Raw genomic sequence first — 22,908 nt, 5'->3', positions numbered from 1 at the left:
TTAAACCAACCTTACATTTTTGGAAGAAACCAACTAGGGCATGACGTAAGATCTTTTTTGTAAGTTGCTGTCTACCTCTTTTAATATTTTGTTAGTACCTTGATTTATACTGCCAGCATGTTCTGGGAAAGTCAGGCTGAGAAATTAGTATAAAATTGATCCTGGGCTTGGAGTAGCAGGGTGCTTGGAGAAATCATCAAGGAAATTCTCTGGAGGATTGTAACTTCCATTCATGCCTTGAAGAGTTTTTACAGATAAACCCAAAGTTAACATAAGGAAACAAGCCACCATGTATTACAGTAGCAAAAACAACAAACAACATAAATAGAACACCAAGAAATTAAGGTATGAAATTTATTGGGTAGAGAGAAAGGTATGAAATTTATTGGGTACAGATAAAGGTATGAAATTTATTGGGTACTTATGACATAAGTTCAAAGGAAGAGGAAACTAAAAAGGATGAAAATTATAGGCTTTGTCTAACTTGGAAGTTAGAAAACAATAACAGAATGAATAACAGAAAATGGATCAAAGCAAATGATAAGCATAAATTAATGAAGTAGAAAACACTGATGCAACAGAGAGGCTAAACACCAATCACTGCTTATTTAAAGTGAGTATTTGAAGTGATGCACTTCTGAGATGACTAATTAATAAAACAGAGAAAAGGCACAAATAATACTAAGAAGGGAAAAGACTACGCAAAGTAGAAGACTTTTTAATTAGAATAAATTTGAAAACAGATGGGAATTCCCTGGTGGCCCATTGGTTAGGACTCAGCACTCTCACTGCTAGGGGCCAGGGTTCCATCCCTGATCAGGAACTAAGATCCCTCAAGCTGCACAGCATGGCCAACAACAACAACAAAATAGATGATATAACCAATTTCCTAGAAAGATACAACTTAGAATTGACAAGAAGAAATAGAGGGATTTCCCTGGTGGCCCACTGGCTAAGACTCCGTGCTCCCAATGCAGGGGGCCAGGTTCGATCCCTGGTCAAGGAACTAGATCCCGCATGCATGCCGCAACTAAGACCTGGCGCAGCCAAATAAATAAATAAATATTTTTAAGAAGAAGAAGAAATAGAAACTTTTAATAGGCAATTAACCATTAATGATATAGTATCAGTAGTTTAGGCTCTAAACTCTAATCATAACTAAGCTCAGATAATTGTGTAGAAGAATTTAATTAGGGAAGGGTTCAGACACATCTTGCGTGCTATCTCATTCATATCCTCTCAGCCTCACCTGTGCCTGGGGCCTTGGGAAACTTGTTTCTCTTGATTCACTGGTGCAGCAACCATCCCTGCATGAACTCTGGCCAGTTCCACATGGGCACAACCCCGTGCCTGACCTCATGCCTGACCTCATGCCGGCACTGGGCACCTCTTGCCTCAAGCCACCTAGGCCCGTCCGGTTGTGCTTTTATCTTGATCACACAAATAAAATAGATTCTCCAAAGGGTTTTAATAGATGCTGTGGCTCAAACCTGTAACTTCTTTGTGGGTAAAAGTTCATGTTTGTAAATATTTCTCTTAGTTGGCCCTGTGGGTCTTCCTATGTTCTTCATTATTGTTGCAGTTATTTTGTGAATGGGAGATGAATGACCAAGTTTCAAATCATTTAGCCCTTTAAAAATAGCCTGCAGAACCTAAGTGTCCATCAACAGATGAAGACGGATAAAGAAGATGTGGTATATATACAATGGAATATTACTCAGTCATAAAAAAGAATGAAATAATGCCATTTGTAGCAATATGGATGGACCTAGAGATTATCATACTAAATGAAATAAGTCAGACAGAGGAAGACAAATATCATATGACATCACTTACATGTGGAATCTAAAAAAATGATGCAAATGAACTTATTTACAAAACAGAAATAGACTCACATAGAAAACAAACATGGTTACCAAAGGGGAAAAGGCAGGGGGAGGGAGAGATAAATTAGGAGATTGGGATTAACAGATGTACACTACTATGCATAAAACAGATAGACAGGAAGGACTTACTGTATAGCATGGGGAACTATATTCAATATCTTGTAATAACCTATAATGGAAAAGAATCCGTAAAAGAATATATATATTTGAATCACTTTAATGTATACCTGAAACTAACACAACATTGTAAATCAACTCTACTTCAATTTTTTAAAAAATAGCCTGCCAAGAGGGAAGAGGAGAGTCACATTAGGGAAAGATCCTTTGCTTACTACGTGATTTATATTTAGAAGTGAAGCAAAATGATATCTTCCACTTGCTTTTATTGGTTCAACAGTGATAGTTAAATAGAACAAAAGTAACCACAAATTATTCCCCTCCTATCCACACGGTTAATGCCCTTCCACACTGATTCTGGGCAAGTCTTGTGACTTGCTGGCCAGTGACATTAGCAAACATAACTTGAGCAGAGGCATGAAAAGCACTTCCTTATTGGAGGTTGCCCTTTCTCTCTGCCCTTTGGAAACATGTCATTTCCATGTGAAAAATGTCCAGTCTAGCCTGCTGGAAGATGAGAGGCCATATGGAGGAGAACTGAGGCCTGACTGATAGCCAGCCAACTACCAGTCTTGTGAGTGAGACCATCCTAGATCATCCAACCCATCAGCTGACCATAGAAACATAAGAGAGCCCAAGAGAGATTGGTCAAGTCAGCCCATACCAGAAGAACAACCCAGGAGACACAGAGAATCAGGAGATAAATAAAGGGCTTGTTGTTAACCCTTTTTGTTTGTTGTTTGTTACGCAGCAGAAGCTAACTGATGCAGAAGCATAGATAGAATAAGCAAATATGGCAAATGTTAATATAGTTGACCCTTGAATGATGCAGGGGTTGGGATGCCAACCCCACACACAGTCGAAAATCCACGTATAACTTTTGACTCCCCCCAAACTTAACTACTAATAACCTACTGTTGACCAGATGCCTTACCAATAACAAACATTCAATTAACAGGCATTTTGTATGTTATATGTATTATACTGTATTCTTACAATAAAGTACGCTGGAGCAAAGAAAATGTTATTAAGAAAATCATAAGGAAGAGAAAATACATTTACAGTATGGTACTATATTTATCGGTACCATAAGCTTACTTGTCAGTTCACAAGATGACTGTAAAGGTCTGTCTGTCAGTACCTACATCAATATTGTCTTATATGATACAAAGCACTGTAGATGTTATATGTATTACACTAGACATCAAAAATAAAAAGATAATGTGAAAAAGAAATTCATATTTATTTACAGGTATAACATTATCATGCATTGATCACAAAGCAGCAGCAATATTATTGCTTTATGGTAGCCTAGACTAATTAATACAATTGCTTTATGATAGCCTAGCCTATATACTAATGAATGAATCATTATAAAATTTTTATGGCATACAGTATTATAGTCATATTCATAATACAGTATTGAGAACATTGTTACTTTAAAAAAAAAACACCTATGATGATAGGCTGATACACAATTTCCCCAGTTATAAGAGAGAGAGGCATACTGTAATTCTTTGAAAGCAAAGTTATAAAACAGTGAGAAAACTAACACATTATTGATTTTATAATATCACTCACCTTATGCCTATGTAAGGATAGACTAGTATCTACATATATTTGTGCATCCATGACATACCTAACTAATTTTTTTTTCAATATTTCTAGGCTACATGGTTCATCTGTGAGTTTTTTCAAACTGTTGCAAATCTCCAAAATTTTTTCCAATAAATTTTGAAAAAAATCCAAGTATAAGTGGATGGACCTGCACAGTTCAAATCCATGTTGTTCAAGGGTCAACTGTACTTTTGATCTAGATGATAGGTATATGCATCATCTTTGAACTAATTTTCAACACTTTTGCACCTTAAATTTCTCACAATAAAATTTAGGAAAATACTCTTTATTTTCATGATATTATGATTCTCTACCATTTCATATCATCTTTTATTTCAAAGCTAATCAACTAAGCATTGCTTATATTAAGTTGATTCAAAATATTTACCTCTTGCCTCTAATTTAGAGCTTTGTTCCTCAAAAAAGAGAATATTTAATAATTCGTTATGAACATATTTTAGAAACTACACAGGGACTTCCCTGGTGGCGCAATGGTTTAAAATCCACCTGCCAATGCAGGGGACACAGGTTCTATCCCTGGTCCAGGAGGATCCCACATGCTGCAAAGCAACTAAGCCCGGGTGCCACAACTACTGAGCCCACGTGCCACAACTACTGAAGCTCGCATGCCTAGAGCCTGTGCTCTGCAACAAGAGAAGCCACCGCAGTGAGAAGCCCGCGCACCACAACGAGTAGTAGCCCCCGCTTACCACAACTAGAGAAAGCCCACATGCAGCAACGAAGACCCAACGCAGCCAAAAATAAATAAAATTTAAATAATTAATTAAAAAGAAAACAATTATTGCTGGATGGACAGAGTCCCAGACTGCACTGATTCTTACATGTGAGCACTTTGGGGAATTTTGTCCAGTAGATGATATATACTAAGACAGGTGATGCACACATTTAGTAAACTGCTTAAACAAACCAAATCTGGGGGAAAAATTATTTAAGAGGCCAGGTATTTGTAAATGTGCATGGAAATGGAAAAGTGCATGGAAACTTACAGAATACAACAAAAGATCCTTGAAAAACTTCCAAGGCATTCTGTAATAGGGAAGAACAAATCTGACTCCATATTGGATGTGTTTCTTTTCCTTTAACCTTCGTATTCTATTGCTTTTGCTTCAAAGTAATCACTAAAGAGATGTTGCCTATAGCTTAAAGTGGACATAATGGCCCATCTCCTGGAACCCTGCCTCCCACGTCTGAGTGTTAAGCTAAAATACCTTTGTTTAAGCTCACAGGAAACATCCTGACCAGGCCCTGACCTGTGAATGGCTGCAGGAAAGAAGAACCAGGAACTATTTGCAACACCTTATCACCTTTTTTTACTTTACCTCCTCACCTCCCCATCTTCGTTCTATAAAAGAAACTAGCATCCAAACCTGGGCAAGATGGTTCTTTAGGACGCTAGTCTACCACCTACTCAGTCTGCTGGCTTTCTGAAAAAAATCACTATTCCTGGCCCCAACAACTTGTCTCTCCATTTACTGGTCTGTCCTGCGGCAAGCAGTACGAGCTTGGACTTGGTAACAATTGGACCGACCCATGTAGGTGCTCAAACACCGGGTAGTTGAGGACATCCACACGGATGCTCCTGTAGGTGGTTGGGGCTGGGCAGAGACTCTAGGTAACACCCCCGATCTGCCTCCTTTCTCTCTTCTTGGAGGAGCAAATCCTTGTGCTGCCCATCCTTTAAACTGGATAGCGAATAATGCGGCAAAAATTTCTATACCACTGAATTTTAAAATATCATTCAAGCACTCTACGACTACTCTTCAGCTTCTAATAAATGTTGAAATATATTGAAAATACATGTATCGCAAATAAATTTGAAACTATTCAATATGCAAAGAGAAAGTTGATCTGGTGACATCATAGGACTAAGAATTCAACTCGAGGTAGTGGGCAAACACCCTTTTAGAAATTGTACGTTATGTTCCTAAAGATTGCATCTTAGAACATAAGCCAAAGTTAACACTTTGAAAATCACCGACTTTTAAATGGTGTTTTAAGGAAAATTAATATTTTGAGAAAATAATGAAGGCATCCAATTCAATGCCCTTAAGAGCACCAAAGGGGGTAAGAATAACATAGGATTAGTAGATATGTTAAAAATTGTTGAGTCTGGGTGGTGGGTATGCTATTCTCTGTACGCTTGTGTGTGTTTGAAAATTTCTACAGTAAAAAGTTTTAAAAATAGCTCTTTAATGGCTACCACATAGCATCCTCCATTTTCTCCAATCTCTCAAATAATTAATCATTTAATTACAAAGCTTAATTACTAAAAAGTGATTACAAAAAAAAAAAGAATTTCTGGGTTCATAGGGAGCTTGGAGTTCATGCTCTGTGGATGCAAGAGCCCTGCCAAAATCTCTAGACCTAGATCACTGGGTCTCCATTGGATTACCTGGATGAAATAAAATTTATATTTTATGGCAAGACAAGAAAAATTTAAACATAAAATTATTTTCTACCAGTTTGGGCCTCTGCCTTTCCCTTTAGTGTGTATTGTACATCTGCATTGACCAGACTTCCTTAGGAGATAATGTTCCTTCTTAATCTTGTAAGGGATCACGATAACCCACTACTTGCTTTGTACATACAGATCTGGATTGTGCAAACTGTCAATACATCATTTGTTGGATAACTCTTTGCCTCAAAAGCTTATATAACTGTGCTTTGACCTCTAATGGGCGGAACAGTCCTCAGAGCTTTCTGAAAGACTGTCTCCCAGGTTATAATCCTCAGGTTGGCTCGAATAAAACTTTCCATTTCTTAGATCGACCATTGATTTTTTTTTTCGTCGACAACCTCCTGCAGTGGGGAGCTTCCCACCTGATACCTCACAGCCTCCAAAGGTACCTGAAGGTTACCAGAGTTAAAATCACACAGGCACAGCTGCACGCTCACACAGTCACTTACACTCACACACACACACACACACACACACACACACACACAGGCCCCTAGCTCCCTCCTCCCTCAGATCCAGGAGTCCAGCCCCCATCATGATTATCTAGGAGGAAACCAGCCCAAGCAAGGGAGGGCAGGGGTGGAGGAAAGCCGGCCGGGCTGGGTATAGCCAGGATGCCTGGGGCTTTGCTGGGAGAACCAGCCAGGCAGAAATCAGAGCAGGAGCTGTCCTCAGTGTCTCCACTCAGGTCCACAACCTGGCAATGGGAGGCCCCAGAGCCCTCCTGCTGTGCCTCTTTGGGGCTGTCCTCTTCCTCACAGGTATTCAGACTTTTGAGTTCAGTGGTAAGAGGGCAGTTGGGTGGGGGATAGCTGGACTCTCCTGGGTCTGAGGGAGCAGAGAGTGGGGGCCGGATTCCAGGGACTCAGGGAGGAGCGAACTAGGGGCCCTGATTCCTGGTTCTGAGGGAGGAGGGGGCTGGGGGCCTGGATCCTGGGTCTGAGGGAGGAGGGGCCGGGGGTCTGGATCCTGGGTCTGAGGGAGGAGGGGCCGGGGCCTGGATCCTGGGTCTTGGTTGGGAGAGGCCTGGAGACTGTGTCCTCTCCAGTTCTCTTCCCCTCCTCTGTTCTTTCCATATCACTCATTTCCTCCAGTGTCTCCGTTCCACTACTCCAGCCTTTGTCATCCTCTTTGCCCATGTCCCCATTCAAAGGTACCTCTGGAGAGCCATGGGGGCTCTTTCCAGAACGGCAGGAAACCTTGGCCTCATTCTTGGGCAACCCCTTCCCCTAGTTTGGGTAAGGACAGGGACATAGTCATATCAGGACTGAAGTGGCTACAAAGGCAGGGAATTTGAGAGGTGGGAAGGAGGTTATGCCTGCATATAACAACTTTGTGTGTGTGTGTGTGTTTGTGTGTGTGTGTGTGTGCGCACACACGTGCACATGCTCATCCACGGAAGAGAGTTCAATTTCTCTGTGTGTCCATGTGTCAGGGTGTCCTGTGGGTCTCTGTGCTTGTGTGTGTTTATCTGTACCAGGTTTTGATGTCTGGGTGTTTGAACAAATGCTTTTATGGGTCTGTTTATCTCTGAGCCTCACTTTCTTTTTAAAAGAGATGTGTGTATAATTTTGCATCTCTGTTTCTCTTTGTGTTTGTGCATCTCTATGACTGGTGGGCCTGTATTTCTGTGTATGTGTGTTTGGGTATTTTGATATGTATCTGTCTCTCTGTGTATCTGTTGTGTGTCTCTATGTATCTTGCATCTGAATATGATTTTAAGTTGTTTGTTTTTGTAGGCCTCTTTTTTGTGTATCTCTAACTTCGCCTAATTTCAGGGTCTCATTTTATTTGTATGTCTGTGATTCTTGGGTCTGTATTTGTCTCTCTCTGGGTATGACTTCCTGTGTTCCTGGGTCTGTGTGTTGTGATTATTTCCGTATCCACACAGTTTTCTGTCTGTGTGTGTGATTTTGCATGTGTGAGATCCTGCGCCTTGGTTTGGGGGGTTTCTATTGGAGGGTCTGGGTGGTACTCGTTTTGCTTGTGAATGTAGAACTCAATGTGAACGCATTCAGGATACTCTGTGTATATTTGTGAGATTTGCATGAGCCTGTGTCAATTTTGTTATTTTGTGTTTACGTCAGTGTTTAAGTGTTCTGTGCGTGTGTGTATCTGTATTGCTGGGGGCTGGCTGTGTGTGCACTTGTAGCATGAGATTGCACATCCCAGTGCCTGTACTGGAGTGTTTGTTTTCCATCGGTGACCTTTTAGTGCTATTGGATATCATGAGTATAGTTGGGAAAGGGATAGGCAGAACAGGAGTGAATCACTTCCTCCTTTATCAAAATCTTGGAGGGCTTCCTGGAAGAGGGTGGAGATTTGGAAGAGCCTGGGGGAAAAAAAACTGGACTGGCAGGTGCAGATGCCATTGCTGTGCCAAGAGGTAGACACAGTCATGACCAGCCACAGCGGCAGCCCCTGCTTCTTTCAGGGCAACAAGGCCTGTCTCCCCTCAGAGCAGAAGAGCCTGGCCCATGTGGCTGTCATCTGCAGGGTGGAGCCTGATTCCTTGCATAGGCTCATCCTTGGCCTGTTCCTCTCACCCCACCCCTGCTCCTCTCCCCAGGGTCCCAAGCCCTGCAATGCTACAGCTTTCAACACATCTACTTCGGGCCCTTTGACCTCAGTGGCATGAAATTCCTCAATGTCTCCTGTCTCCTCGGATGCTCTGAGGCTGTCTTATCCCTGAACACTGGTGAGGGGCAGGAAACGCAAAAAAAAAAAAAAAAAAAAGGGCGGGAGCGGGGTACAAGGACAAGGATGAAAGATTAGACGGGGTGGAGGGGGGATGGGGGTGGAGGAGGAGACAAGGGGTTGGGAAGGAACTGGGTAGAAGAGGGGAGGGAAGGTCAGGATAGAGATGTGGAGGTGGAGGGAGGAGGAGAAGGGAGAGAAAGAAGGAGGGGATAGGGGGGCAGGAGGTGGGAGGAGGAGACAGTAGGGAGCCAGGAAGAGGAGGTGGGAGAGGGGCAGAAAAGAGGAAGAGGGGAAGGAGAGTAAAGGAGGAGGAGGAAAGGGTTGGTGATGAGAGGAGAGGGGGAGGCGGTGTAGAGGGAAGCAGAGTTTGACAGGGAGCGAGGGACGAAAGAGAAGGGCAGGGCTGAAGGGAGAAGCCAGGTTGAGTGAGAAGCGAGAAGACAGAGGAGCAAGAGACTTGAGACTAGAGAGAGAGAGGTGGAGAGGAGGGGGCGTGGGAGAGGAGGAGGAGGGCTGGGGGGGAGGCAGCGCGCCAGACCCCATCCCCTCGCTCCCAGGGTACGGCTCCGCAGTGACCATGGTACAGAAGGGCTGCTGGACTGGCCCGGCTATGGTCCAGATGCAGCGGAATGACAAGGCGCTGCCGCCTCACTACTCGGTGGTGCGCGGCTGCGGGACCGACTTTTGCAACACGAACCTCCAGACCCACGACTCCCTCCCCAATCTGAGCCGAGGTATGCGAGGGGCGGGGCTGGGTGTGGGGCGGGACTGTACGGGACTGGGAGGGGCCCCGGCCCGCGCGCGCGCGCGCCCGGGGGAGGGTGTGGTCTCCGCTGGGCTCCTCCTCCCGGTGCGCTGGGATTCCAGCGCCCAAGTCGGGCCAGACGGGAGCCCTGGCGCAATGCACATCCCGCACGACCGTACCGAGGACCATTACCTGAATGTGCGTCCACGCTCTCTTGCCAGCGCCCAACCCGCGGACGCTCAGCGGCGCCAAGTGCTACTCCTGCGTGGGGATCCACCCGGAGGACTGCACCCCGGAGAAGTCCCGGCAGGTCCAGTGTCACCAGGACCAAAACATCTGCTTCCAGGGCAATGGCAGCATGACCTTTGGTGAGAGGCTGGGAGGGTGAGAGGGCCTGGGCAAGGGGTGTGGAGGCAGGGCAGGGCTGACAGGGAGACACGGCCCTGGTCTAAAGAAGGAAGCATGGTCCTGGACTGAGGGAGGAGGCATGGCTCTGGTCTAAGGAGGGGACTGGAAGGAAGTCCGAGGACCCGGTCATGGCTGTGATCTCTGACGTGGAGGTTCAGGTGCAGCTGCCTCCCTCGGTTCTGACCCTCTTCACTAACCCCCTCCCAGGCAATTTCTCGGTCCCTGTGTACATCAGAACCTGCCACCGGCCCTCCTGCACCATCCAGGGCACCACCAGCCCACGGACAAACATCGACCTCCAGGGCTCCTGCTGTGAGGGGCACCTCTGCAACAAGGACTCCATAAGCCTTCACCAGCGCCTTGGGCACCGTCCCTCCTGAGGCACACCCCCCCCCCCATCATAGTCCTGCTCCGCATGGTTTCCCTGCTGGTTAGCACTCCGGGAGGACCCCTCGGGCATAGTCAGCCCCTCCAGCCCCTTCCTGAGCAGGATGCTGGGGGCAGGGCACACGCACCCCCTTCTCACTGCTTCAGTTCCTGGAATGTGGAAAATAAGAGTTGCACTCCTGTCTCTCTCTCTCTCTCTCTCTCTCTCCCTCCCGCTTCCCTCCTGACGCCCAGCCCTTACCTGGTCAGCAGGCCTGGGAGAAATTGGGCAAGGTCCCCAGCGTCCCAGGGTGGGGAGAAACATCCCAGCCCGCATGCAGAGCAAACCTGATCATAGATCCTGCTTGCTGAGCACCAACCAGGCCCAGGCTCCCCACAACCCCATTTCCTGGTTGTGGGTTTCCTGGTCCTAGGCTCTCCCTCCAGAGCCTGGAGCCAGGCTGCATGGGTTCGAATTCCAGCTTCAGCATTTTGCCTGTGGGTGACCTTGGGCAAGTTACTTAATCTCACTGAGACTATGTTTCCTCACTTGTCAGGCAGAGGTGAAAATAAAACCTACAGTAATGACAAGGTCCTACTTCACAGTGGTTGTGGTCGGGATTTAATGAATTCCCTCTCTCTGTCATCTTGATCTGTGATCATCTGTTTGAATATTTAGTCATTTAAAAATACTCATTCAGGACTTCCCTGGTGGCGCAGTGGTTGGGAGTCTGCCTGCCAATGCAGGGGACACGGGTTCAAGCCCTGGTCCGGGAAGATCCCACATGCCGTGGAGCAACTAAGCCCGTGCACCACAACTACTGAGCCCATGCTCTAGAGCCCGCGAGTCACAACTATTGAGCCCACGTGCCACAACTACTGAAGCCCACACGCCTAGAGCCTGTGCTCTGCAACAAGAGAAGCCACCGCAATGAGAAGCCCACGCACCACAATGAAGAGCAGACCCCGCTCGCTGCAATTAGAGAAAGTCCGTGTGCAGCAACGAAGACCCAACACAGCCAAAAATAAATAAATAAAATAAATAAATTAAAAAAAAAAAACTCATTCAGGGCTTCCCTGGTGGCGCAGTGGTTGAGAATCTGCCTGCTAATGCAGGGGACACGGGTTCGAGCCCTGGTCTGGGAAGATCCCACATGCCGCGGAGCAACTAGGCCTGTGAGCCACAACTACTGAGCCTGCGCGTCTGGAGCCTGTGCTCCGCAACAAGAGAGGCCACGATAGTGAGAGGCCCGCGCACCGCGATGAAGAGTGGCCCCCGCTTGCCGCAACTAGAGAGGGCCCTCGCACAGAGGCGAAGACCCAACACAGCCAAAAATAAATAAATAAATTTATTTTTTAAAAAAATACTCATTCAACACCTACTTATTGCTGTCTACTAACTGCAGTGCACGAGAAATATCTGGTATTTGGTAAGAGGGAAAAGGCAGTGAAAAAGTAGAATGGATGCTATTGATAAAATTTTAATTTATAAAGGAACCCTCCTACACTGTTGGTGGGAATGTAAAATGGTGCAGCCACTATGGAGAACAAAAACTAAAAACAGAACTACCATATGGCCCAGCAATCCCACTCCTGGGCATATACCCAGAGAAAACCATAATTCAAAAAGATACATGCACCCCAATGTTCACTGCAGCACTATTTGCAGTAGCCAAGACATGGAATAGACCTAAATGTCCATCAACAGATGAATGAATAAACAAGATGTGGTATACACATACAATGGAATACTACTCAGCCATAAAAAAGAATGAAATAATGCCATTTGCAGCAACATGGGGTGACCTAGAGATTATCATACTAAGTAAAATAAGCCAAACAGATAAAGACAACTATCATATAATATGGCTTATATGTGGAATCTAAAAAAAAATGATACAAATGAACTTATATACAAAACAGAAATAGACCCACAGACGTAGAAAACAAACTTATGATTACCAAAGGGGAAAGGTGGGGGAAGGGATAAATTCTAATTTAACATACACACACTACTATATATAAAATAGATAACCAACAAGGTCCTACTGTATAGCACAGGGAAGTATATTCAATATCTTGTAATAAACTATAATGGAAAAGAATGTGAAAAAGAATATATAAATATTCTATATATATATATATCCTATATATATATAATGATGTGTGTATATATATATATACACACACATCATTTTGCCATACACCTGAAGCTAATGCAACATTGTAAATCAACCATACTTCAATTTTAAAAATTTAATTTATGAACATCAGGACCACCACCCAATCCTTATATAAAATAATAAAGGGAAAGAACAGGCAGGATTAAAAGATATGGATAGACAAATATATGAAAAGATAAAAATAAAGGAAGGAAGCAAAGAAGCAAGGAAAGAAAGAAGGAAAATAAAGCAAAGAAGAAAATATGCATATCTAATACAGTTTGCATTTCTGTAACTGGTCACAAGGCCATAGTTGATATGTTTAATTTCCTTCTTCCATTACTCATTCCAAGTTTCCTTTGCCCTCAGCTGGCTGGTGTTATTTATCAAGTTAGGCGACCGAAACCCTCATTCCTGAAAGGTCTAAATCCTTAGTGGTCCTGCATTTTTTTTGAGGGGGTTACTTATACTATGGGACATGAAATCTCTAAGAAGTGCTCCAGAGAATGCCTTGGGTTCCAGACACGGCCTTCCTTGGATCCACTCTGCAGGAGGAACCCAATTTCCCCTTAGTAATTGAGATCAGTTATCCCAGCAAATAAAGTAATCTTCTTCTTTGCCCATTGGTTCAGTGGAGTGAGGAGCCCCAAAAGGCCAGGTGACCGTCTCACCTTCCCACTCAGTGGAAGCATTGCTGTGTCCTCTAGTGGAAGCAGGAAGCATTCTTTCCTTGGGAACCAAAACCTCCAAACCAGCAGAGCTCAAAGTCATGGAGAAGGGAGGCAAAAGTTCTGCAAGTGGGTATTACGTGTAATAGTGAGAGGGGCCCCTGCCACCCCTCGCTAGCCATGTATTCAGGCTTGAGGGTTGGGGGAGATAGCACTCAAAGCACGTGCTGCATCCTGTAAGACAGAACCCCATCCTTTCAGGGTATTGATTCCCAGTTGGCAACAAGAACTGAGTCATTCCATTATTTTACCAGGTGAGCTTCTTCTAGGTGATGGGGTATGAGGTAAGACTGGTGAAATCTATGGGTGTGAGCTCGTAGTCACACTTCATTCACTGTGTAATGAGTTCTCTGGTCAAAGGTGACACTGTGTGGAACACACGGTGGAGGAGGAGACGTTTGGCCGTCCTGGTGAGGGGCTTAGTGTACGGTGGAAGGAGTAAGGAGAGCCCTCATCCTCCAAGTTTCCAGTGATACACAGAGGAGTGCTTCAGACACGGATCTTGGAAATGAAGCTGAAAGGTGGTAGAGAATCAGCATTACCAAACGTGGTTTTGTACACACTGGATCCATCATTCATGGAGATCCCCCTATGTTCCTGGCCATGCTCTGGGCACTGGGGCCACGGAGGAGAGTCCCAGGTCTGGAGGAGCTCCCAGTCGGATGGAAGAGGCAGATCTGTGCTCAGACAGCCACAAGCCCATGATGGAGGGATGTGCAGGGACAAGAGGAATGAGCGTTGGGGGAGGGGTACACTGGGGCTGGTGCCAGAGGGAGAAGGACCTGGTGACAGGTCTCAAAGCATGCTGTATGGACAGAGACAGGGACAGCAGTCCAGGCAGAGGGACACGCCCATGCAAAGACAGAGACACAGAGGCAGAAGTAATCCCAGCAGAGATTCAAAAAACATTTGTAATGCATTCTTCTGGGCTGGGTGATCCTGGAGAACCCCACCCTTGAAGAGTTCTTGGTCTGATGAGGACACAGACTAGGGCCCAGATGGACATAGCACCCAGAGAGGTCAGGGCAGTAAAGAGGGGGAAGTGCTTGGGCTGGAAGGGCTGGCAGGTAGAGAAAAAAAAACCTCTGACTGGGGGTTAGGGCATCAGGAGTGATTTCATAGAGAATGGAGCCTGTGCTGGGTCCTGAATGATGAGGGAGGTCACCAGGTGGACAGAATGAGGAAGAGCATTCCAAACAGAAGGGCCAGCCCACACAAGCTCATGAAAGGAAACACTTGGTTTGCTTGCTTTTTATTATTATTGAAGTATAGTTGATTTACAATGTTATGTTAATTACTGCTGTACAGCAAAGTGATTCAGTTATACATATATATACATTCTTTTTTTAATATTTTTTTTCTATTATGGTTTATCATAGGATATTGAATATAGTTCTCTGTGCTGAACAGTAGGACTTGTTTATCCATCCTATATATAAAAGCTTACATCTGCTAACCCCAACCTCCCAATCCGTCCCTCCCCCAACCCCCTCCCCCTTGGCAACCACCAGTCTGTTCTCTATGTCCCTGATTCTAGGAAACACTTGTTAAATGGCAGAGGGACAGCAGGACAGAAGCAGGAACAAGTAAGAGACAGAGGGAGCTGCAGGGAGGGACCGTCGGCAAACATTTATAACCTATTCTTCTGAGCCGGTGACGCCAGGGACCCAGCAGTGAGTCAGACCCAACCCTGTCCTCCTGGTCTGGAAAGAGTCAGTCACAAACCTGGAGGCTGATGGTTGGTAAATTATAAAGTATGGGGGTCTAGGGGAGCTCCAAAGAGGAAGACCAGGGAAGGCTTCTGATAGGAACGAATCTCTGAGAAGACACCTAAGTGACAAGTAGGAATTGGCAAAGGAGCGAGAGGAAGGGCGGAGTGCGTGAAGGCTTGGTCTGTGCACAAAATGTGAGAAAAGAAGATGAGGACGAAGGGGTGGCAGCGCTCCTGAGGGGCTTAAAATGTCAGATGAAGCTGAAGTTTCCTGAACTTATTCTGCAGCCAATGGGGATCCATTGGAAGGGCTTCGAGCAGGGGAGAGGTATGGTCGAAGCCAGGGGATGGGAAGCTCTCCCTGTGACCACGCAGGGGACAGACTGGGGGAGTGAGACTGAAGGCAGGGACACCAAGGAGAGGCTGGTGAAGGGGTCTCTCATTCATGGTCTCCAGGGTCAGGGGCCACTTAGTGTTGAGGGGCTTGGAGGGAGAAAGAAGGAATGAGAAAACAGTGTGTAAGGGCTGAGGAGTAAAGTTCCTTATGCATGAGGATAGTGGCTTCCTCTGGAGATTGGGAAGAAGGCGGTGGTCATAAAGAAGCACACAGGAAGATTCTGGGGAGTGGCAGTATTCTCTCTGGGTGTGTGGTAATTTCATGGGGATACACAAATGTAATCATTTGTCCAATATAAATCTCTATGTGGTATGCACTTTCTGCACGTATGGTATATTGCATACAAAAAAAAAATACTAATGCCAACAGCAAAGTCAAGGCAAGAGCCTAGGTTTTTGGACTCCCATATTGTGGCTTTCTAATCTTTGGTGACAGAGGTCAGGATGCTGGCTATCTCTGGTGTATCAGTTGGGAGACGGTTCAGGAGAACCTCTTGTGGCAATGGAGATGCTCTGTGACTTGCTTGAGGTGATGGTCACACGTGTCTATACACAGGTAGAACTGCATCAATTTGTACACTTAAGATGTGGGGGGGACTTTCCCGGTGGTGCAGTGGTTAAGAATCTGCCTGCCAATGCAGAGGACACGGGTTCGAGCCTTGATCAGGCAACTAGATCCCACATGCCGTGGAGCAACTAAGCCCGTGCACCACAACTACTGAGCCTAGGCTCTAGAGCCCGGGAGCCACAACTACTGAGGCCGCGTGCCACAACTACTGAAGCCCATGCGTGCCTAGAGCCTGTGCTCTGCAACAAGAGAAGCCACCGCAATGAGAAGCCCCTGCTCGCCGCAAGTAGAGAAAGCCCGCGTGCAGCAACGAAGACCCAATGCAGCCAAAAATAAATTAATTAACTAATTAATTTTAAAAAAAGATTTGTGACCTTTCCAATGTGTAAGCCATACCTCCACAGAAAGAAACAAAATTAAAATACGACATACAATTAAATGATATCATGTCTGGGATTTGCATGAAAATAATATAGGAAGTGAGGAAGCGGGTGGAGGCACAGATGAAATGCAATTAACCATGAGTTGGTATTTGTTAGATGGATACGTGAGGTTTGTTATACTCTTCTGTTCACTTCTGCTTGTTTGAAGTTTTGCGTAATAATAATATATATATGTATGTGTATACATGGATAGATAGATAGATAGGCGATAGATAAAAGAAATACCTGTTGAACCCAGTGACCCAGGCACTTCCTCCCTTCAGAACTCAGATGCCTGCTCCTCTCAGTGAGCCAGGTGGTCCAGTGCTTGGATCATGCTCACATCGCCCCTCTCCTAAGATTCTGTTGCCCTCCCCAGGTTAATGCACGTGGGAGCCTAGGTCAGCACCAAGGACAGATCCACAGCATTGGGTCTCAGAACCACAGACAGCAACTCAACTAATAGGTGAGACAAAGGACAGGGAAATGAGGAAATGATATCCTTCCCATTTCCAGAACAGTGTGGAACAGGGCAGGAGGGTAGAGTCGAAGAAGAGCCAATCAGTACTACTGAATAAGAGTATTCCTTCAACAAATAGCCATTGAGCATCTCTTATGTGCCAGGCACTGTTCTAAATACTGGGGATGGCAAAATCCCTGTCCTGAACAAGTAGAAAAATAAGAAAACAGGATCATTTAGATAAATGCCATATGCCATGATAAAGACATAGCAATGAAATATGGTACAGAGTTATTTATGGGGTGGGAGAGGAGCATTTCTGAAGAGATGGTCAAGGAAGAGGCTATATTGAAAAGAGAACTGGATGAAGTAAGGAAATGATCCAAGAGGAGACTGGAGGTAAAAGCATTCAGGCAGAGGAAGAAGCAAGCACCAAGATGTTGAGGCAGGAAAGAGCATGGCATGTTTGAGGATCAGCAAGAAGGCCAATGTGGTGGAGCAAAGTAAGTGGACAGAAAAGTGGCAGGAGGGGTTTTGGTAAGATAGGAGTAGACACACAGAGAGAAAGAGATAGAGAAAGAGAGACAGGAAAATATGAAAGACGAGCAGAGACTGAAAGAGTCAAGAAAGACCCAGAGGCAGAAAGAGAGAAGCAAAATAACACTAGCTGTAATTTATAAAGTGCAATTTCCATTATCTCTTCTATTACCTATTCATATATATGTACTCATATATATTAATATATACATACTTTTTATTATGGAAAACTTCAAACATAAAAGTGAACAGAAAAGTGTAATATTTATTGTTATTATTATATAACAAACCACTCCAAAATTTAGTGTCTTAAAACAAAAAGTGCATTATTTCTCATGATCCTGTGGGTTGACGGGGCACTTCTGCTGGTCTCATGCAGCTACATTCAGATGGGGCTGGACTGGGGCTTTTGGCCAGGGTGCTTTGATTCTCCTCTGCATGGCCTCTCCATGTGACTAGCTTGGGCTTCCTCACAACACGGCAGTCTTAGAGTTCTAAGAGAACAAAAGCAAAAGCTTCTAGTTCTCTTAAGAACTGGACCTGGAACTGGCCCAGCATCATTTCTGCCACATTCTATTAGTCAAAGCAAGTCACAAGCCAGCCAGATTGAAGGAGAAGAGACACAGAGTCTACCTGTTGGTGGGAGAAGCCACATACCAGCACAGAGGAGGAGGAATTACTGGAGCCAGCTTGGGAAACAACGTGCCATGAGGGCTTAATGTATGCCAGGTCCCGTGCTGAGGGCCACAGATATTCCACCTCACCTAATCCTCAAGCAGCCCTGTGACACAGGGTATAATCATCCCCCCATTTTACAGGTCTCATAGGACACACAGCTAGGGATAGCAGAGCTAGATGTGAACTCAGGTCTGTCTCTAAACCAGGCTGTATGTGTGTTATGTTATTATGTTCCACCCAAAAATAAAGTCAGTGACCATGGCCATGTCAAGCCTTAACCCAGGGCTTCCCTGGTGGCTCAGCGGTTAAGAATCCGCCTGCCAATGCAGGGGACACGGGTTCGAGCCCTGGTCCGGGAAGATCCCACATGCTGCAGAGCAACTAAGCCCATGTGCCACAACTACTGAGCCTGCGCTCTAGAGCCCATGTGCCACAATTACTGAAACCCACACTCCTAGAGCCCGTGCTCTGCAACAAGAGAAGCCACCGCAGTGAGAATCCCGCGCACCGCAATGAAGAGTAGCCCCCGCTCGTCGCAACTAGAGAAAGCCTGCGCAGAGCAACAAAGACCCAATGCAGCCAAAAATAAATAAATTAAATAAATAAATAAATTTTAAATAAAAAAAGGCTTAACCCAATTGACCCAAAGTCTCTAGATACCCAGATTGCGAGATATATATCTATATATAGATAGATATATAGATAAATAGCTTAGCATAATATAATACATAATTTTTAATTGGTTGGGAACACAGAGATACAAAGGATAAACTAAAAGCAGAGGCTTCCCTGGTGGCACAGTGGTTGGGAGTCCGCCTGCCAGTGCAGGGGACGCGGGTTTGAGCCCTGGTCCAGGAAGATCCCACATGCCACGGAGCAACTAAGCCCATGCACCACAACTACTAAGCCTGCCCTCTAGAGCCCGTGAGCCACAACTACTGAGCCCACGTGCCACAACTACTGAAGCTTGCATGCCTAGAGCCCGTGCTCCACAACAAGAGACGCCACCACAATGAGGAGCCCACACACCGCAACAAAGAGTAGCCCCTGCTCACTGCAACTAGAGAAAGCCCGCGCACAGCAACAAAGACCCAATGCAGCCAAAAATAAATTTCAAAATTTATTTAAAAAATAAAATCAAATAAAAATTAAAAAAGTAAAAGCGGAGAGGCATGCACTTGGGGACAAAGACCAGGAGACAGAAACTCAGAAGCAAGGCCAGTGAGATACAGAGAGAAGCAGACTCACAGAGAAAAAGCAAAAGCAAAAGAGAGATTGACAGAACCACAGGGTCTCCCTCCTTTATCCAGGAAGCTCCATGGGGGCAGGGATTTTGTCTGTTTAGTTATTACTGTATCCCCAACGTGTAGAGCAGTACCTGACTCTCAGTAGGTGCGCAATAGATGGACACCAGGCTGGGAAAGCACAGAGCCTGCAGTTCCCCCAAACACCACCAGATGGCAGTATCCCAATGCCCCGAAGCCTCCAAATGCCTAAATCCAAAAGACAGCAGTTGGAGGATTTGCCACCACAGGCCTCAGACTTTCTGGACGTCTTCCCCTGGGCTGAGCCCCGCCTTTCCCTGCACAAGCCCTGGGTGATGAGTGACCTTTCCATCTGAGACTACCTCTTCACCCACTCCGCCACCCTGCCGAGTTAAACAACTCCTTCTTTGTCCTTGGCCCCTTCAGGCTGGGCTCCAAGGCATCTGGGTCCTTTCCAGGCCCGGAGATGGGGCTGGGATGAAGGTGGGGCAGCTGGAACGAGGCCAAGGAAAAGTCCTAAGAACTTTGGAATCAGTTCTTCTAGTCTTCCTGGACCAGGAGTATGGGTCCAGCCCCCTCCTCCCTCAGACCCAGGATCCAGGCCCCCGGACCCTCCTCCCTCAGACCCCCAGCCCCTCCTCCCTCAGACCCAGGATCATGGTCCCCAGCCCCTCCCCCCTCAGACCCAGGATCCAGGCCCCCGGCCCCTCCCCCCTCAGACCCAGGATCCAGACCCCCGGCCCCTCCCCTCTCAGACCCAGGATCCTGGTCCCCAGCCCTCCTCCCCTCCAAGTCCCTTGCAGCTGCCCTGCTCCCTCCTCTGGGCAGAGAGGTCCTCTGGCGCTCCCCCTCCCTGTCTTTTACAGGGACCCCTCTCCCCCCCCCCCACGCCCCCCTTCCAGGGTTGAGACCAAAGCTGAGTCACAGGAAGCGCTGCGGCCCTGAGTCACCAGCCCCCTCTCTGGGCTGCAGGGAGCTGGCTCTGGAGCAGTGTGCTACCAACTGACCCCCATAGCCCAGAACTTCCATTTGGAGGCAGGTGCCCTTCCCACTGTGACCCATCGCCGCCCACCCTGGCATCTCCCACACCCTGCCTACTCTCCGCTTTTCTCTTTTAGTCGTGGTGTCTTTGGAGACAAAATTTCCCTCTGCTCCAACTTCCCTGTCTTGATTCTGACTCCTGCTTTCTCTTCACCACTAGGTCTCTTCCGTCTCCAGCTCTTTGAGTTTGTAAAAACTTCTCCTTCCCACCTCCTCCCTCCCCTCTCTCTCCCTCCTTCTCTGTCTGTCTTTCTCCCTCCCTCTCCTCTGGCTCCAACATTCAAGGTCTCTCTGGTTGTCTCTCTCCCCTCAGTTTTTCACAGTTGCCTGCACTGGAGCACAGAGGCTGTGGAAGGCCTGGGGCTAGAGGTCTCTGTTCCGTGGCCACTGACCCTCTCAGGCAGCCGCAGCCTCTGTGTCCCTGGCCTTTTGCCCCTGAGCGAGGCTGGAGTGGAACTGGGAGGGGCAAAGCTGTTCCCAGCTGTGCCCCCGAACAGGAGAGAGAAACTGAGGCAGAGATGAGCTTAGAGAGGCCCAGAGACACAGAGCACTAGAGACAGAGAGAGGATGAGACAGAAAAGAGAGCACAGGCAGAGATGGAGACAGAGTCAGAGAGCAACAGACAGAGACACAGAGAGGGACAGGGGCAGGGAGCGAGAGTGAAAGAGAAAAGCAGTGGGGGGCTTCCCTGGTGGCGCAGTGGTTGAGAATCCGCCTGCCAATGCAGGGGACACGGGTTCGAGCCCTGGTCTAGGGGGATCCCACATGCCACGGAGCAGCTGGGCCCGTGAGCCACAATTACTGAGCCTGCGCGTCTGGAGCCTGTGCTCCGCAACAAGAGAGGCCGTGATAGTGAGAGGCCCGCGCACCGCGATGAAGAGTGGCCCCCGCTTGCCACAACTAGAGAAAGCCCTCGCACAGAAACGAAGACCCAACACGGCCATAAATAAATAAATAAAAATTGAAAAGCAGTGGGATCATAGGATCTCACTTATACGTGGAATCTAAAAAAAAGGGTACAAATGAACTTATTTACAAAACAGAAATAGACTCAGAGACACAGAAAACAAACTTATGGTTATCAAAGGGGAAAGGGTGGGAGGGATAAATTGGGAATTTGGGATTAACGGATACACCCTACTGTATATAAAATAAACAACAAGGACCTACTGTATAGCACAGGGGACTACCTTTAATATCTTGTAATAACCATAATGGAAAAGAATCTGAAAGAGAATATACATATTATACATACATATATATAACTGAATTACTTTGCTGTACATCCGAATCATTGTAAATCAACTATACTTCAATAAAAAAATTTTAAAAGCAGTGGGATGCAGGGATAGACACAGAGACAGAGATGCTGAGAGACACAGGGACACAGAGAGAGGCAGAGCCAGAGACAGAAATGGAACCAGAGAAATGGACAGGGAGAGACAGAGCCAGAAGACACTTAGACAGAAAGGAGACAAAGGCATAAAGGAGAGGAAAACAGAGACAGAGAAAGACAGACGGAGAAAGAGATAAAGACGAACCGAAAGGCTTCCAGAGTGGGAGAGACCGAGACAGCAGTCTGAGGCAAGGCCTGGAGGAGCCGAGAGGGAGGAGAGAAGCGCAAGGCGGTGGGGGGGGGGGGGGGGGGGGCGGCGGAGGGGGCGGGGCGGGTGCCGCTCAGGCTGCAGCCTGGCGATCCCCCGGCTGCAGCATCTCCTCCAAGCAGACAGGCGTGTGTCTCCATCACTACCCACCCCCGCGTCTCATCCCGAGTGGGAATCACATGCGCACCATGGGGCCGGGCCCCAGCATAGGTTGTTTTCGTCACCGGGTGTGTCTGTGTGTGCGGTTTGGTGTCTCTGGGTGTGTGCGTGTGGGTTGTGTTGGTGTGACGCCAAGCATGTCTGTGTGTGTCTCATTGCCCTGTGGCTGGAGGGACCATGTTCCTACATGGCATACAACTCAGGAGGGGAGAGGGGTTATGTCTGTGTGTCTCCCCCGAGAGTGGTGTCCATAGGGCCACCCACCACACGGTGAGAGGGGTTTTGTGTCACCTGGCCAGTGAGTCCCCGTGTGTTGCTGGTGGAGGGTTTTGATGTGTGTCTAGATGTACGGTGTACAGACCCGTGCGTAACGTCTGTGCTGCTGCATGTGGTCACATGCCGCATGGTTGTCACTCTGGGGGTCACCGTGCATCAGTCTGCATTGCATTTGCTGTTCTGTGCATCAGCGCGTGTTGTGTCTCTCCTTTGTGGGTGTTGTGTGCGTAAAGTTGTGTATCACTCAGTGATGTGACCCTGTGTCTCCTTCCAGGTGTGTGTCCATGTTGGGGGCCTCTCTTTTCCCTGCCAAGAACACAGACTGGGGACGCACACTCAGAGTGTTGTGTTTGCATGCATGGCTGTGTATTACATTGTACCAGAGGGCGTTCCCCGGTGCTGTGTGTGGTGTCATTGCAGGCCTAAGTGATGGCTGTGTCAGTGGGTCACATCTGCTGGTTCATGAGACACAGTGTTTGTGCTGGGAAATAGTGTAGCACGTGCTTTGTGTCATTGTGTCTTTGTGCATTCCACTGTATATGTTGTGTTTGTGTGGCCACCTGTGTTGGAGTGTATCATGTGC

General features: G+C 46.8%; 2 protein-coding genes across 4 annotated transcripts in view; one reads left to right on the top strand and one right to left on the bottom strand.

Annotated features, from left to right (window-relative positions):
- ZNF283 (zinc finger protein 283) overlaps positions 1 to 22,908 on the bottom strand; it is a 105,404-nt gene that overhangs the window by 54,310 nt on the left and 28,186 nt on the right. The gene's annotated exons all lie outside the window — the stretch shown is intronic.
- Positions 5,682 to 10,916, top strand: LYPD5 (LY6/PLAUR domain containing 5). Its single transcript, XM_057533723.1, has 6 exons — positions 5,682 to 5,705; positions 6,788 to 6,884; positions 8,669 to 8,797; positions 9,357 to 9,533; positions 9,766 to 9,912; positions 10,160 to 10,916. Exons 1-6 carry the CDS (start codon positions 5,682 to 5,684, stop codon positions 10,330 to 10,332), a joined length of 747 nt encoding a protein of 248 aa, XP_057389706.1. The 3' UTR covers positions 10,333 to 10,916.

This window comes from Balaenoptera acutorostrata, chromosome 19 (assembly GCF_949987535.1).
Source record: "Balaenoptera acutorostrata chromosome 19, mBalAcu1.1, whole genome shotgun sequence".
Classification (NCBI taxonomy): domain Eukaryota; kingdom Metazoa; phylum Chordata; class Mammalia; order Artiodactyla; family Balaenopteridae; genus Balaenoptera; species Balaenoptera acutorostrata.
Note: the sequence above shows the minus strand (reverse complement) of the source record. Positions and strands in the feature narration are given on the sequence as shown.

Excerpts from the sequence above, each read along its gene's own strand:
- LYPD5 (XM_057533723.1), top strand. The coding sequence starts at position 5,682 with ATGCCCTTAAGAGCACCAAAGGGG. Across the intron at positions 5,706-6,787 it reads CCTTAAGAGCACCAAAGGGG|GTCCACAACCTGGCAATGGG; the intron begins GTAAGAATAACA and ends GTCTCCACTCAG. Across the intron at positions 9,913-10,159 it reads CAATGGCAGCATGACCTTTG|GCAATTTCTCGGTCCCTGTG; the intron begins GTGAGAGGCTGG and ends ACCCCCTCCCAG.